Raw genomic sequence first — 18,173 nt, 5'->3', positions numbered from 1 at the left:
AGTCTTAAAAATTTGCCCAGGAGCACTGAGAAGTTGTGACTTGACCAAGGTTACCCAGCCAGTGATTTGACACAGTGGAGATTTAATTCTAATATTTCTGATTCATTGACCTTGCCCAGCTCACTTCTTTGGATTATTATAAGAAGAGATATGTAGCATTAATTTCTCCTTGCTTTCTAACATCTTGCTTGACTTTTTCAAGTGTTTTTTACACTCTAAGTCTGATTTAAGACTTTACTAGGGGCTTTTGTTTGGTGGTTTTATCTCTGCCCAAGAAGGAAGGGATCTATTTGAGTTTCTACCTTCTCCCTCACACCCCTTCAAACTCCCCTCATTAGTAGCTTAAAAAAACAGCTGAAGGTGCTTTTGTGACTTTCAAAAAGATTTCTATTTTATCCAAGAAAAGGTACAGAAAAAATCCACCAAATATAACTGAAGTTTTTCATGAATTTAGAACCATAAGTAATTTGATATGTGTCTTATATGCTTATTTCTCTTTATTATAACTGAACACGGATAACCAGGATATCTGTCAAAACATAATATAACCTAAAAAAATTAAGTAGAGAAAGGCAAAGAATTCACATTGTTATTATTCAAATAACACCACTATACGCAGTAGGACTAGTTATTGTCCATATGATGGCAAATGAAGCTTTCAGGGACAAGTAAAAATAGATCATACAGATTGAATCTTATTTGAAATGTTGAAATGAAACATTTCATTCAACTATGTTAATGGCTTTACTCTTATTGAGTTTTTTCCAAATTCATTTAATTGATTGGTATTCACTCAGAAGATCTAAAGCTGTCTTCCTACCTTGGCCTTTCACCCCTGCTTTCTTGAGGAATTGGCTGGAATGTTGGCAGATGGACAAATTGTCCCGACAACAGAACAGTCCCTAGGGTGTAGTGAATCAGGGTGAACATTTGGGTCCCTAAGCTCTTAAGGAGCCTGGGTTGCTGCAGGAAATGTGTTGAATTAGTTATGGGAAGATGGAGGGTGGGGGATGAATCACAGCATGATCTCTAGGATTGAAGCTAGCTGCCTACCAACAACTTCCCTCCAACCCCTAACAGACAGACAGATAGCACTCACACACACACACACAAAATACAAACATAATCAAGGCTGTGTGGCAAACTTTTATGATATCTCCTTTTATCCTTCAAAATTGAAGTTAGTATATTTTAAAAATTACTTTAAGCCTTATATTCCCTCTTAGAATCAATATTATGGATTCATTCTAAGGCAGAAGAATGATAAGGGGAAGGGGGGTAATGGGGGTTAAGTGACTTGCCCAGGATCACGCAGCTAGGAGGTGTCAAAGGCTAGATATGAACTTCAGATCTCCCTTCACCTGGTCTGGCTTTCTATCCACTGAGCCACTTAGCTGCCTCCAGTATTTATTTTTGACTAATATGATCTGTATTGAGCATCTAGGGAACAGAGAGAAGACTGATACCCATTTTGATTTGTCATGAGCCTCATACTCACCTAGGGTTGGCTCTACCTGTCAATATTCCATCAACTGCCAGTCTAATTCCCTGCCTTGCCTCTATTGATAGCCCTGCCTAGTCCTGTTTCAGATTATTGATCCTGTGAATTCCCCTAATGTTCTTTTCTGCTGTTCAGCATGTAGTGTGTAGCCCCAGTAATATCCACTTACTCTTGGTATCCTCCTTAGTCTTTTGCTTTCTCTCATGCATTTGTCTGCTCAAAGTGAATATGGACATCTCACATCAGCAGGCTCAGCTTCCATGAGCAATCAGTATTCTCAGAGCTACATGAGTAGATGGCACCCATCATAAAAAGCCACTGTGTAGCCACTGGGGATTGACATCAGGGATAGGCAGGAGAAGTAGCATGTATAACTGATCATCTTGACAATAAAAATTAAAATACACCAACAAATAATTTTTCTCCATTCTATTTGTTGCCTACCCATTCCTACACCACCAAGTAAATCCATGAAAAAAATAATTGGGGCCCTCAAATTATGTAACCTTTATAGCCATTGTCACAAAGACATGTCCTGGTGTCAATATTATATTATAACTAAAGTCATAGTAATTGTAGCTCAAGAGCAGAAAAAAACTTTGAAGGTGATCAAAGCCAACATCCTCATTTAACAAATGAAGAAACTGTGATTCACAGAAGTAATACCTTGTCCAGGATTACACAGCTATTATAGGAGGCAGGAATTGAACCTAGATCTTGGGAATCTATTGCTCTATCCCATACCACAACATCACACTGCCTTTTACATGGGAATTCTGGAGTTTATAGGACTGGACCAGGACAGTGCTTGCTTTAGAAGATCTTACCCAGTTGGAAACACTTCAGGTATGGCCTCAATAATGAGCTGTTCTCCAAAAATAAACCCAGTCAGGTTCAAATAAGCCTCTCACGTCAAGGTTGGATTGATGGATCAGCATTTGGGGGAGTCATCCCATAAAGAATCAAGGAATAACTATCTCCATAGGACAAGCTCATACAGATGAAAGCATAATCTTTAGATGTGTTAAAAATACGCAACTGAGTACATATATCTTGTGTACTTTAGGATATGGCTTTCTGCATTGGAAAAAAATCCACAAAATATAATTTTAAAGTTTTTCATTAATTAACAAGAAAAATAAGTAATTTTATATACATCTTATCTACTTATTTCTCATTATTATAACCATGAACACAGATAATCTGCTCAACTGTCAAAACTTTCTATAACCTAGAAAAAATTAAAGAGAAAAAAGTAAAGAGTAAAAGAACAACTATATCCACAGGACTAGGTTATACTAATGAAATTTCAGATCTTTAGATATATTAAAATGAGCAACTAAGTAGCACATACCTTAGGTACTTTTGGATATGGTTTTCCACTTGGGATGAAAATCCACAAAATATAATTTTAAAGTAAAATTTACCAGCACTATTGTTAGTTTGGTATACATCTTATCTATTTATTTCTCATTATTATAGGCATGAATATAGATAATCAGCTATCAAAACTCAATACAATCTAGAGAAAAATAAAGAGAAAATGGTAAACAATTTACATTATCATTGTGAAAATAATACCACTATGATGGTTATGTCCATATTATTGCAAATAGGGTCTTCGCAGCCAAATAAAATGACTACCGCCATATCACTATGCAATACAAAAAATAGTACTTGGCTATTTATAAAGCACTTAAGACTTTGCTTTTGCATTTTATCTGTATTATCTCATTTGATCTTCAATCCTGGTCAACAACCCTGAGTTAGGTTCTATTATCCCTCTTTTACAGATGTGGAAACTGAGATTAACAGGCTTGGCCAAAAGTTTACACAGTTAGTTAGAATCTGAGGCAAGATATGAACTCAGGTCTTCCCGAATCTATAGATGAAGAATAATCAAAGGAGATTAAGGTTGAGTAGTCATACAGATTGGAGGTAAACCAGGAAGAAAGAATGTGATACCAAGAGTATAATAAAAACCTAGAAAAAAGAGAGTATCAAGGATAAAAGAGTGAACAACAGCGGCAAAGGCTGAAAATAGGTCAAGAAAGATGAGTGTTGAGGAAAGATCACTAGACTTGGCCATTAAGAGGTCTCTATTACTTTGGAATGAGCAGTTTCCATTGAATAATGAGGTTGGAGGCTAGATATCAAGAGTTAAGAAGAGAATAAAAGAAAAGGAAGTGGAGGCACCTGTTGGAAAAGAGGTTTCTCAAGGTATTTGGTCACAAAAAGAAGGAGAAATATTGGGCAATAGATAGTGAGGATGGATGGATCAATTGGAGATGTTCAGAGAGGGAGGCACATTTTTAGACTGGTGGGATGCAGCCAGTAGACAAGAAGAAATTGAATATAAGTGAGAGAATAAGGATGATAGAGGGGAGAAATCCACTAGAGAAGACAGGGTGGAATGGAATCACTTATGTATTTAGTAGAGTTTGCCTTGTCAAGGAGAAGGGCAACCTTATGTGAGAAAGACCGAAGGCAGAGATAGTTGTAATAGAAAGCATCTCTTGGTATTCCCCAAATGCCCACCTCATTCCTTAGCTTTTTAATGTGTTCTGAATTATACCTGAGGTATAATTCCTGACCATAATACTGGTGTAGAACAAGGGGCCTTTAATTTTAAACAAGGAAATCAGATTTCAACAAGGCATCTTCTAGACTGCTGAGGGGACTTCATTAATGCTATTTCTCCATACCTCCCTCTCTTTTTGCTCAGAGAGAAAACTAAATGTGATTTTACCAAAGTGTAGTAACACGTCACATTTTCTCTATGGCCTCCTTCCTTCCAAGAAATTCGTAGACTGTGCTGCTAATTCATCCCTTACAAATAGAGTATGACCATCATTAATTTTCACACATAATGCACTTCTTTTAACCTGTATCTCAACTAATTAGTATCCTGACAGCTTGAGACTTGCAATTTATTAATTAGGCCATTAAAGATTCAAAGGCTATCACTATTGCAACTATATGGGAGCTGGAATCAGTGAAGAAATTAGAGGGGTATCATGTGCACGTAGGCAGATAAACAATGAAATAAAACGTACATTAAGATTGAGGGGGCTGTTCAAAGTCTCAAGGAAAGTCAATTTAATAGTGCATTTTCTGCATGCCAGGTGCTACTAAATACGTCAGGTAAGTAGTTCCAAGTACTTCCCCATTATATCTATGTGTTGAGAGATATAACATACAGTACAGTCAGTGGCTTCTGAACTTTGATTTTCTATTCCCTGCGGGGCTAATTTGGATTCTCAAATTCATTGGAAGGGCACTGCCAGACTTTTCTGCCTCATTCTTCAGACCTCAAAAGTAATTGGATTTGGTAAAGAAAAGATAGGACACTTTTGAATGGGCTGCCATTATCAGGTGTTCGAACCAGGAGAGAAGAGAATGTTCTTTTCGTTCCCGTTTTTTTCCTTTTTTTTCCCTTCATTTCTGTAGCAGCCTTCTAAGTTTTGAAATGCAAATAAAGAACTCAAATTGTAGAACTCATTTCTCTTCTCAGAAAACCAGTGTCCAAACCTAATGTCATTTTCACAAGCATTTCACATAGTTCTTGCATAGCAACAGGGGCCGAGTCTAGTGGAATCACACCCGGTCTGAAATTATTTTTGCCAATTGATTTTTTAAAAAGCATTACACAGAGGAATTCAAGCATCATTACTGAAATGAAAGTCCTGTTGCCTTTCTTTCTCTTTCTGAATTAGATAGAGAATGAAAGAGAGCACTTGGGAAAGAAAGTGCTTCAAGGTTGGAAAGCATATTATTAAACACGCCCTTTTGGGTGCCTAACATGCTTCAAAAAAATAATACATATTTGGCCTAAAACCGTGTTTGCCATGCCATTACCTGAAAGTGAACATTTTAATTGACTTTAGGTAAAAATCGATTCAATTTTTTTTAGTTGCTAGAAATGTTCTGATAAGAAATGGGGTGTGGGGGTATGAAGGAAGAATGCCAAGTGATTTCCTTTTCCTCCTATAATGATCATTACCAGAGGCTGAAAGACTACTTAAGATTCCCTTCCCTTACTGCTAAGTCCAGAGGGAGCCAATTTTTTCCAGATAGATAAACCAGTATAAAAAACAAGAAGGATGAGTGAACAGGCATCAAGTGGTTTCAAAAAAGGCAACAGTTTAAAACAGAAAAAAAAAAGAAATCTAATGAAACAACAAAAATTCTCTACCTTTCGTAATCCATTCACTCTCTGTGCCCATGGCCTCCATCAGTGACATCTGGCTCCAGAAAATAGCTTTTGCCATAAAAGCTCAGTCACACACACACACACACACACACACACACACACACACACAAATCCTGTTCAAAAAGCATGATAAATTTGACATGAGCAATGCCTCCTGTTTTACATGCTATTGGTCACAAGAGATTTTCAGGACATTATGGAGGGAGGCACGGGGTAACTTCTAAAAGGTGTCTGACCCTCTGGGGCTGAATAAGTAAAAGAATGAATTGTGGGTTGCAGATTAGCTTCTACATAATCATAAATGGGGATGGCCTTTACAAATTTAAACAGTGCGACATTCTAACCCTCACTACCAATTGAATGGTGACCTGGCAAACACAAAAAAGCAAATGACAGTCTGTTGACATATAATCATTGATTATAACAATCCCACATTGTATAGTCTTGCTAGTTCCAGGAGTATATTTTATGGAGAATTTTATATCTGAAAACAGTTCAACCTACATATGCCATCATTGGGATTATTCTTAGTTGTCAAAACATTTGGTGAACAGATATCGTAGGGAAGAACTGGCTATACAAACCAAAATAAATTAACTGCAAGCCTCGAGACTCTTCTCTATGGTCTGTCTAGATAAATAAAATGCTCATTAGGTAGATTTAGAGTGCCTTAAATTTTCTGTCATATAAAATGTTTTCTTCCTATTCTCACTGGAGGCCAGGTTTGAACTCATAAAATTGAGTCTTCCTTAGTCCAGGCTCGGCATTCCATCCACTGTGCCACCTAGCCACCCTACATGTGATTATTTAGTTCAGTTATTTCAGTCCTGTCCAACTTTCTGTGACTCCATTTTGGGGTTTTCTTGGCAAAGATATTGGAATGGTTTGCCATTTCCTTCTCCAGCTCATTCTACAGTTGAGGAAACTGAGGGAAACGAGGTCAAGCGATTTGCTGAGGGCCACAAAAATAGTGTCTGAGGCCACATTTGAACTTAAAAAGATGAGTTTTCCTGATTCCAAGCTCAGTGTTCTATCACTGCCACCTAGCTGCTCTTGCATCTACCCAAAGTGTTCTTTTATCTGTGTGTCATCTATTTCTTCATGCTGAATAATTTGTAGTTCACAAGTATACTTACCAAAATTTTGTCAAAACTATCAGTATTTATCTCAAAAGGTTATGGGGGATTCAGAGGGGGAAGTTACAGTGGATAGAACACTGACACTAAAGTCAGAGGACTTGGGTTCAAATCCCACCTCTGATATTAACTGCCTATGATTTTGGGCAAATCATTTAAATTCCTTCCCATTCAGGGGGCAACTGGGTAGCTCAATGGATTGAGAGCCAGGCCTAGAGACAGGAGGTGTCCTAGGTTCAAATCTGACCTCAGACACTTCCTAGCTGTGTGACCCTGGGCAAGTCAATTGACTCCCATCACCTACCCTTACCACTCTTCTGCCTTCGAGCCAATATAAAGTATTGGCTCCAAGACAGACAGCAAGGGCTTTTTAATAAATAAATAGATGAAATTCCTTCCTATTCAATATTTTTAAAAACCCTTGCCTTCTCTCTTAGAAAAGACATTAAATATCAGTTCCAAGGCAGACAAGTGGGAAGAGCTAGGAAATTTGGGTTAAGTGACTTGCCCAGGGTTTGAGGCCAGATTCTGTTCAATCTTTTAATCTCAGTTCCTCCAAAATGAAAGGATTATGCTAGCTAATCTCTGGTTCCTTCAAACTCATTATCTATGGTCCTATTGTCCATGATTTTATCAAATGAGATACTATATGTAAAGCATTTTGTAAATCTAAAGGCAATATATAAACAATACGTATTATTGTCATAACCTTATTCAACAATATAACAATTATTGTCCTTAATACTCCCTCCTTTTACACAAATTAGAAACCTTCCACATCTTTGGAAGTTTTATGGTTTAAAAAAAAATCACCTGCTAGCTGGTATTCTACTAATAAGTCTTTCCTCCTGTCCCTTTCTAGATTGGTCTTTGGGTAACAAAGAGAGTCTGTTATTAGGCCCATACACAAAGGCCTTGATAAGGTCTGCCCAAGTCGTTAAAGCCTTGAGTAACTCAAGATCACCTCCATACTGGAGGAAGTTTTCAGATTGGGACTTAGGCAGAGGGTAATGGCATTATTGTCATTTCATTTCCAAAGCCCAACACAGTACCTGCTGCAATATAGAAAGTTCTTAATAAATATATGTTGAATGATTGAGTTATGACAGTGGAATCCAATACAATGGGGATGCCCTTGTGAAACCTTTTAAAATGTGATTGAAATTATATTTTCTCTTCCGCTCGTTGTCTATAGTTTTTCCCTTACAAAATTATTTTCCTGGTGAATATTTGATAATATTATTGAGTGTAACTAACAACATGGTAAGAAAATATTAAAACAAATATAAGAAGGGGAAGCTAGGTGGCTTAGTGGAAAGAGAGCCAGGCCTGGAGATAGGAGGTCCTGAATTCAAATCCAGATTCTTGTATAAAATAAAAATTATAACAGAATGGAAATTCATTGAAAGCAGAGATTTTTGGGGAGTGTTTTTTTATCTTGATTCCCTGAACATTTAGCTTAGGTCTCAGCATGAACTCAGTGCTTAATAAATGCTTGTTAATCAATTGACAATATTTCATTTCATAAACATTTTAAAGAAAATCTGATGTTCCATAGATGTAAAGGACAAGAAGGTGGTACAGTGGATAGAGCACTGCACTTTGAGTCAGAAAGACTTATCTTCATGAATTTAAATCTGGCCTCAGACACTAAGTAACTATGTGACCCTGGGCAAGTCACTTGACTCTGTTTGCCTTGGTTTCCTCATCTGTAAAATGAGCTGGAGAAGAAATGACAAACCATTCTAATATCCTTGCCAAGAAAACCCCCAAATGGGGTCACAAAGACTTAAACTCAACTGAAATGACTCAACAGCAATTATCACCACATGCCACCTTTTTGTTTTTGCATGGGTGAATGGATTGGGAGGTTGGTTCACCTTCTAATCATGTATTAGTCACTCTCTGTGATTTGAGATGGCTAAGGTAGGGTCATGGGATTTTTGAGCTAGAAAGGAGCTTAGAGATATCCCAATCCAAACCCTTCTATTTAGAGATAACGAAACAGAGGTCACAGACGGCACATTGCAGAGCCGTTGTTTCACCTCCTGTCTTCTCCTGCCACTTCCTTTGTGCTTTCTTCTCCACTTGCTCTCAAAGATGGAATCCTCTCTAATACCTATAGCTCCATTTTAATACAATTTCAATGAATTTTCATGAAAGAAAAGGACTCGATCAAAAGATTTGTCTCACATCATCATCTCTGCCATATTTGACTCAGCTTTTATTCAGGACACAAAAGAAGGACAAGATTCTCTAAATAGCCAATTAAGACATGCTTTTAATACTTTAAGGATCTGCAGTTTGGTCTACAAATACTTTCTCAATAGACAAATATGTGTCATAACCTTTCTGTGATGTAGTAGATTATCCTGGAGAGCTGTGAGCAACTCTAGATTGAGCTAGGCTGGCCTTGGGTGACAATCATGTAGCCCACCACCAAGGATGCAACATAAAGCCTTTCTAGCTTGTTAGAACTTTACCTAGCTTGTTTTCAGTTAGTTTAGCCTTTGAATACTCAGGATTACCCCTACGCCACAGTGAAACATCAGAGGATCACACTAGAAGATTAAGGAGGCATTTAAATAACATCTAACTTGTTTTTCAAATATCAAAAGTATAAACAATATGGGTCTTGTTTCACATGACAAAAAGGGAAATATGTGTTGTATGATGATATATGCCATCTGTTTCACATTACCTGCTTTTTGGGGAAGGAGGGGGGAAAAGAGTGAGACATTTTTAGACATTGTTAATGTGAGAATCTGTTTCTCTTGGATAAGCATATTTATTATAATTTAATACCTATTTATAACAAATCATATATATTATTATGTCACTTATTTTTAAATAGTAAACAAAAAACAGCTCATATTTAGATACAAAAGCTCTGAATGATTTAGGATACAAAAAAGGCAGAAACTAGTCTTCTTGGGAACTTACATCTGGACAATCTACTTGTCAACAATTCTTTTTTAGAAGTCTGTCCCCTGTTCCTCACAGGTTTTTATTTTGTTTTTTCATTTCTTTTTGTTTTATTTTCTTTTTTAGTCTTTTTTTCTCCCAGTTTTCAATTCCAGAATTTCACTGAGGGAAAGGGAAAATTTGTGTGTGTGTGTGTGTGTGTGTGTGTGTGTGTGTGTGTGTGTGTGTGTGTGTGTGTGGTGTGTGTGTGTGTGTGTGTGGTGTGTGTGTGTGTGTTCTGCCTTATAGAGTCATCATTGGTTAATATTTAGTTTCAGGATCACAATGAAATCTACGGTTTCTCTTTTAAGTAATGGACAGAATTATCATAAAAATTACAAGACTCAGAGCTGGAAGGTACCTTAACCATCCTACTCCCTTATTTTGTAGGAGAGGAAACTAAGTGTCAGTGTAATGATGTTAAATGACTAGCGCAAGGTCATGCATGTAATAAGCAACAGAATTAAGATTCAAATCCAGGATCTGACTTAAAAATAATGCTCTTTCAGCCAGAAGAACATTGTACACAGAGACCAATACACTGTGGTAAAATAGAATGTAATGGACTTCTGTACTAGCAGCAATGCAATGACCCAGGACAATTCTGAGGGATTTATGGAAAAGAACACTACCCACATTCAGAGGAAGCAGGAGTGGAAACAGAAGAAAAACAACTGCTTGAACAACATGGGTTGAGGCGGACATGATTGGGGATGTAGATTCAAAACTACCACCCCAATGCAACTATCAACAATTTGGAAATAGGTCTTGATCAATGACACATGTTAAAACACAGTGGAAATACGCATCAGCCATGGGGAGGGGGAGCTCTGGGGGTGAAGAGGAAAGTAAGAGCATGAATTATGTAACCATGTTAACTTTTCTAAAAAACAAATATTAATAAATGTTCAAAAAAAATAATGCTCTTTCCACAATACCATACTACCTCTCATCATCTACCATAATATGTAGTATATATTTATTAGGCATCCAAGCATGCCACACTGTACTGATTTTAAAACAAAGCAATCTAAAAAAAATATTTCCCACTTTCAGTATCATTGACTCCTAAAAATGTCAGCTTGTGTAGATTTTGGTTTCTTCTCCCTCACATTTTTGGACCTAATGTAAGTCAAATCACATCCTCCTAATCTAGAGCAAGGGTAGTAAAAATTTCAAATAACACAGCCTATAAAGTGGATATTAATCCTGTTCTATAAAACCAGTCTAAAATAGAGCATCTACTATATTTTTAATGCTGGTTCTGTTTTCAGTGTCTTTTTCATACCTGTCATTACTTATTCCTATTCTCATTTCCCCCGATGTGTTAGATTAAGCGTACATCTTCATGAGCAGGAGAGAAGGGAATTTTCAAGTCAAACAAGATCAGAAGTATAATTTACTTTTAATGCAAATTCAGTCTCCAGATGTAAGGGGAAAGCAGGTTCCTTTTCCATGTATCAGAAATCTTAGGGAAAAGGATGTTCACAATCTCTCTTATGAAGGCACCAGAATTGGTAGCAGTCCTTCCCCATCTTCAGAAAAAGGGTGGACACAACACTCTTTGGAACTGAAGGACAAGCGTTAAACTCCCACCTCCAATGCCCACCTACTATATGTGAACTTGGCCAAATCATTTAATCTCCATGGTCCTTTGTTTCCTTAACCATAAAATTAGAGAGTTCAACAAGATGGCTTCTGAGTTTCTGTCTAGATCTTTATATATAATACCTTGAACTATTTATCTGTATTCTGAAGGAAAGCAAGGTACAAGTTAAATTAACCGGAAGGGAGAAGATGACTATCAACATAGAAAGAAGCAGTTCCAAAATGTATTTCTAGAGTACGTGCATAGTAGGTACTTTCATACTAAACTTTATTGTCATAGAATGCAGTAAAAATTTAGCTTCCCAGTGGCACACCATATACCTCTTTTTCAAACTGCTTTTGCTTTTTAAGAAATTGCTACAAATTAATTTTTCTCTTTTTTGTCATTTTAGGACTCTCAGCATGTATCTACTGGACACAACAATCCAAGTAAGACAGTCTTTCATTATCGATAAATTGGGGGAAATGGAAGAAATGGGGAGGTTTGGTAGTCATCGGGGAAAACTACAGTATGACCTGATGGGAGCCAGGAGAGTTCCTGATTGTACACATGACAAACGAGAACAATAAAATAGATAAGAAAACAAAATTAAGAGAGAGAAAGAGAAAAATTTGGACTAAACAATATTGGCTACCTGCCCTTGATACTTGAACCCAAGACTTAGTAGCTAGTGTTGTTTTGCTCAAGTAAAGAATCAGGTTTAGGAATGACCTTGAAACTCCCCTTTATCTTTGTCTAAAAGAAGGAAAGCTTGAGTATAGAAAATGCTATTTTTCATAATGTTCTTTTTTCCAAAGTTGGAAAGAACAGCTTGCTTCATTAAAGTTGATCTCTAGTATATGTGGGAAGACAACAAATTTTAAAGGGTAAATAATTGGTTTCCTAAATTAAAAGAAAGTGGGTGGGGAAAGAAAGCCAATCAAGGGACCCCAAGCCAAATTGCCGTAATCTCTCAAGAGGCTACTTTAAAGAAAAGCAGCACCTTGCTGGGCATGTACCATAGAGTCTTCCAAAAATAGACTGACATCAATCGAGTGGAGGAGGAGCCATATTGCAGTTAGCGACTAGTAAAACATTTAGGCTTTGTCGTCAAAGAAAGGATGGAATCATTCTGTGAAGCTCTGTTTTAATTCTCTCTCCTGGCACCCCTGATTGGTATTAATGTTGTCCTGTGTATTAAAAATGCATGACCTACCCAGTTCATGTCATTAAAGCATACCAACAAAGGCTGTATTTTGTTAGTTTCATGACCAGTCAGCCAGCTGAGAGCACCACTTGCCAATTACAAAGCTGCGTTTGAAGATGAAAAACACTCTGAGCCAAAAGATGTGGCTTTGAAATTGAGTGCTCACCCACTGGGTGTGGGGGGAAGACATCCAGGGGGAGAGTGTTAGGAGGCTGCAGGCTGTTAATGCACAGTGCAGAATTTTGCTAGAGAAAGGTCAGTATGGGAAGATAATGCTGTGAGAATGCATACAGCAATGTCACTTAATTATCCTGCCATCAGCTGGGATTTACTGTGAGCTGGGGCACCAAGGAAGAAGTAAAAGGCCAAAGGCACTAGAATTCTGAGGAAAAAATAATAAATTCAGTAACGAGGAGAGGAAACTAGAAGGAAAAGCATTTATTTTTGTAAGATCCTTAAACACCGACGAAAACTAAGCCTGGAACACCAATGACCAGAAATTGCTCAGGAGTTACTATTGTTTTGTTCCTGGTGTCCCTTCATTTGATTCGAAACATTTCATGCTATGGAAGAGATTTAACAGAATACTAAGTACACAAAACCTCTAATTGCCTTCAGCTTGAAATTGTTAAGGAGAAGAGAGAAGAAGAAGAACATTTTAAAAACACACACACACACACACACACACACACACACACACACACACACACTGTGGGTTAATGACTGAACCTGTGATTTCTTTGTACAGGGAACTTTAAGGTGATTTAAGAATTTAAGAAATTTAGGAAAATTTAAGAATTTTACTTCTACCAATTAAAGTTAGTGGATTTTCTTAGCAACATAGTCTTTTTTTTTTTAACCCTTACCATCGAATCTTAGAATCAATATTAAGTATGGGTTCTAAGGCAGAAGAGCAGTAAGGGTTAGACAATTACGGTTAAGTGACTTGCCCAGGATAATATAACTAGGAAGTGTCTTGAGGCCAGATTTGACTAAAGACTGCCTGTCTTTAGGCATAACTAACTATCCACTAAACCACCTGGCTCCCCCACAACATACAGTATTAAAGAGTTGTCCAGAGCAAGGTGGTACAAAGGATAGAAGTTGTAAGCCGCCAAGAGTCAGGAAGACTCATCTTCCCAAATTTAAGTCTAGCCTTGTGAGCCTGGACAAGCCACTTAACCCTGTTTATCTCAGTTTCCTCATTTTTTAAATGAGCTGGCAAAAGAAATGACAAACTACTCCAGTATCTTCACCAGGAAAACCCCAAATGATGTCACAAAGATGCAAGAAGACTGACACAGAGCTGAAAAGATCCCTGCCAACTGCATATTGACTTAGAAAGCCACAAAACAACATTATCTATGTCATATTATATTTTTATTTATTTTCTGTCTAATGTTTCCTAATTATATTTTAATTTGGTTCCTTTCCCCACTCACTAGCAACTTGCATCTGAGTTGCATCTATGGGTCTAGAGTACTTAGGAATAAAGAGACATTCCCAGGGTTACCCAGTCGGTATGAGTCAGGGACAGGAATTGAGCCAAGGTTCTTCCTGATTGGACTATCTAGTATTCCACTCTGCCTCTCAAATAGATTATAATGTGATTAAATCATTATCCAGAAATGGTAAACCTTAATACTTCATGGATGCAATTATTTTTCTGGTAACATTTCATGCTACTAATGCTCTTATGCTACAAATTTAAGATGTGCAAAAAAAGACCACATTCCTTATGTAATACTAAAGTTTCTATGACATTTCAGACAGAATCTAAAAATTCCTGGAATTCAGGGTGGCATGTACTCAGTCAAGCCAAGAAAGTAAATCAAAGAGGCAAAATATTTAAAGAATTTAATTTTTTTATATACACTTGTAGCTCTAACCTTAACTACACCAATTTTTAAGTCTGACTTTTCCCAATAGATTATAGCAAAGGATTCTCAATTATAACAAAGCAAAAAGGTTTTGAATACAGCATGTTCATAGATGAGAGTAGAAAAGATGTAGAAAATAAATACAAAATTATTTTGAACAGAGTACTAACAACTGGGAACTCAGAAAAGAGTTCTTGTTAGAGAGGATGGCTCTTTATCTGAGCATTAAAATGAACTAAGGACTTTCCAGGAAGCAGAAGGGAAGGTTGAGATGAGTCCAGGCATACGGTACAGTTTGTGCAAAGATGCAGAAGCAAGAGATAGAATGTCATTTATGAGAAACAGCAAATAGGCAAGTTTGATAGGAACAAAGTACAGGAGGAGGAATAATGTGAGCTCAACTTGGAAATATAGGTTCAACAGGACTATGAGGGACTTTAAGTGCTAAACAGGAGAATTTATGTTTTATCCTTCAAGCAATTGAGATCCACTAAAGCTACTTGGTTGGGAGAATAACATTCAATCCTGGTCATTAAGAATATGATTTTTGCAGCTGTGTGGATGATGGATTGGAGGGAGAGCTATTAAGTAAGAGGTTGATGTCCAGTTGAGAGATGATGAAGGCCTGAACTAGAATGGTGACTGTGTGAGTGGAGAAAATGGGATAGATGTGAGGGATGTTAAGGAAGAACAATTGACTTTTGTTAGTTGGATGAATTATTTATCATAGGACTAATTTTGATTTACTAAGTCATGGTAAATTTTTTAGAAAAAGGCAGGCCTGTTAATTTGGAAAAGCATCAAGGAATTTAAATATTACAATGGAGAGCGAACATCTACATAAAAAGATCACTGGGGCAGCTAGCCTTGAGTTGGGAGGAACTTGGTTCAAATCTGACCTCGGACACTTCCTAGCTGTGTGATCCTGGGAAAATCACTTAACCCTAATTGCCTAGCCCTTACTGCTCTTCTGCCTTAGAATTGATACTAAGACAGAAGGTAAGGATTAAAAAAGAAGAAGAAGAAATCATTATATAACATACTAGAAGTTTGCTTCCTATATTGTTCACTAATAGAGCAGAATTCAGTAAACAGTAAGTCTCTCTTAGAGCCCATTCAACAACTCCAGTGTATTATATATAATAATGAAAATGACTTCTGGTCCTATATAGCACTGCCAGATAAGTAAAATGCAGTAGTAACCTTTTTGAACTGGAGTAACATTAATACCAGTTGGAGTCATAAAAGAGAGAACTAATACACTACTTAAAAGTTAACAAAATGGCCAGGCATTATTATGTTATTCTATATTAACAGTTCCACTTTACATTTCACATAATTCACTGCTTTACTTCCAATGGAGAATCTCCTTTGCTCATCCTATCTGCAATATTATAATTCTATAACATTGGGTTATGTAGTAATATGGCTCAGCAGTGGCAAGTATTATATATAACCCAGACTGAATTGCTTGCCAATTCCAGGAGGCAGGAGGGAAGAGGAAAGGAGACAATTTGGATTACATAACTTCAGAAAATTCATGTGGAAATTAGTTATTAAAATAAAGAAAAGAAGTGGCAAGTATTTATTGAGTGCCTACTATAGGTAAAGTTAATACTGGGAACACAAAAATGGAGCTATGAATCTGGAAAACACTATCTCAATTTTGTCTGATTTGTTTTTAACCATTCCTCCTTGTAGGAGAATTTAAATATATAAAAATATACAAGCTACACCAAAACCAATCTTAGAATTTCAGACTTGTTAATGATGGGCACACAGTCTAATGCAATTGCAGGGACAGGGTTTGGTGTCAATCCTGTGACCTCATTTTTTGTGTCCAGTCATGTGGCCGGATTTGGTATGAGACAGTCCAGGTTGGTGTCTTTTGACGGAAAGAGCCCTTTCACCAGATTGAAAGTTCCAACTCAATAACCTTTACCTTCCTGTTACTCTCTACCTCTCCATCCCACTTTCTAATTCCACCAATTTGAAGATTAATAAGAAGTCTTGAATTCTGAAAGCTCATGTGCTTAAACATGTAAAATTAGTTCCAAAAATTGCATCATTTAAAATTTTAAGATATGGAAAGTATTTTGTATTCTACCTTTCCATAAAGGATGTAAACAACTCTCATCTCTTCTCACCATCCTGCACTTAATTTCCTTAGAAATGTTTATTCTCCATCAGTATTGAAGATTTTATCCTTAAAACCTTACCTGTTTAAACATGTAAAATTAATTCCAAAAATTATAACATTTAAAGTTTTAAGATATGGAAAGTATTTTGCATTCTATTTTCCTTAAAGGATGCAAACAACTATCATCTCTTTCCACCATCCTGCACTTAATTTCCCTAGAAATATTGATGTTCCCTATCAATATTGAAGATTTAATCCTTAAAAGATCCTTGAAAATCATGATAGTGATGGAATACTTTTGTGCTGTAAGGAATGATGAATTGATGGATTTCTTTAAGAACTGGAAAGACCTATGTGAACTGATACAGAGTGAAATAAACAGAACCGGGAGAACATTATATGCAGTAACTGAAACATTTTAGGATGATCAAATGTAATAGACTTTACTACTAATAGCAATATTGAAAGATGCTCTATCATGAAATTTAGTGAACTAAGAAACTGCAATGGAAATCACTTGGATTTTTGAAAAATAAATGTGCAGATCCAAAAAAAAAAATGTGACTGGCCAGCATCTCCATCCACCATCCTGCCCTTAATTTCCCTAGAAAGCTTCGGTCTCTATCAATATTGAAGTTGCTGAAGGCCCGCACTCTTTGAGTTTTTCCTAAATGTCTTATTTGGCTTGGTTGCATCCCTCCCCTATGCCAAAGCCTTTTCTGTTGTCTCTGTTGCCACAACAGTGAGTGCTGCTAAGAGCATCGATAATCAGTTGCAGCTTGTCCCTGATTTGACCGAAGCCAACAAGCCACTCAGACCCCAGATCCCACATGTAATCAGATCAGGGATCCCTCCACCTGTGGCTTTCTTGGCAGCATTATTGCTTGAGGTAATATATATTTATTAGAGCAACAGAAACATTGTATTCGCTTTTGTTATGGAGTTCTTTTTTTCTGACACAAGGTGTTTTGAAATGTATGACACTGCCTTCCATTCGCAGGCCTGTTTGTTGTGGATTGCATTTAATTGCCTGTGTGAGGTGTGCCTAGTGACAAGCCATAAAGCGTGGGAGAAATTAACCAGCTTCCTGAAATTAACGGAGGGGAGGGAGAGATTCTGCTTTGAGAGAAAATTATATTTCGGATGGGTTATGCTTTACTTAAAGCAATTATAGTTACCTGTCCAAGGAGCAAGTGCAGGAGCCGGGGCTGCTGGTGATGACAACAGTCCTAAGCATGCCTGAGATTGGTTTGTTTTTCCTGAACTGGAATTAATTAAGTGGACCTGTTTGAGTCCTCCCTAAACTAAATAGCTACATCACAATTCTAGCCCAGGGAACATAGTTTCCAATCAAAGAGGGAGCTCGAAAACAAAGTTACTAATGTGTTACTGCCGCTACTGCTTTTGCCTGGGTGAAGACTCTTCGAGTATCCCCATGTGGTCACTGGGGAAATTCAAACTGGATTTGCCTGATTTTTTTTTCTTCTGTCATCTGGTCAGCTACTTGAGCTTATCCAGTAAAAAAGAAACAAACAAAAACCACT

General features: G+C 37.1%; 1 protein-coding gene across 1 annotated transcript in view; it reads left to right on the top strand.

The window, feature by feature from the left end:
• AFF3 (AF4/FMR2 family member 3) overlaps positions 1 to 18,173 on the top strand; it is a 673,975-nt gene that overhangs the window by 439,969 nt on the left and 215,833 nt on the right. The window contains exon 7 of the mRNA XM_044669302.1: positions 11,815 to 11,851. Coding sequence (XP_044525237.1) covers positions 11,815 to 11,851 — 37 coding nt within the window. The remainder of the gene's footprint in view (positions 1 to 11,814; positions 11,852 to 18,173) is intronic.

The sequence above is a fragment of the Gracilinanus agilis genome, chromosome 3 (assembly GCF_016433145.1).
Source record: "Gracilinanus agilis isolate LMUSP501 chromosome 3, AgileGrace, whole genome shotgun sequence".
Lineage (NCBI taxonomy): Eukaryota > Metazoa > Chordata > Mammalia > Didelphimorphia > Didelphidae > Gracilinanus > Gracilinanus agilis.
The sequence above is the reverse complement of the archived record's forward strand: the minus strand, read 5'-3'. Positions and strand labels throughout refer to the sequence as shown.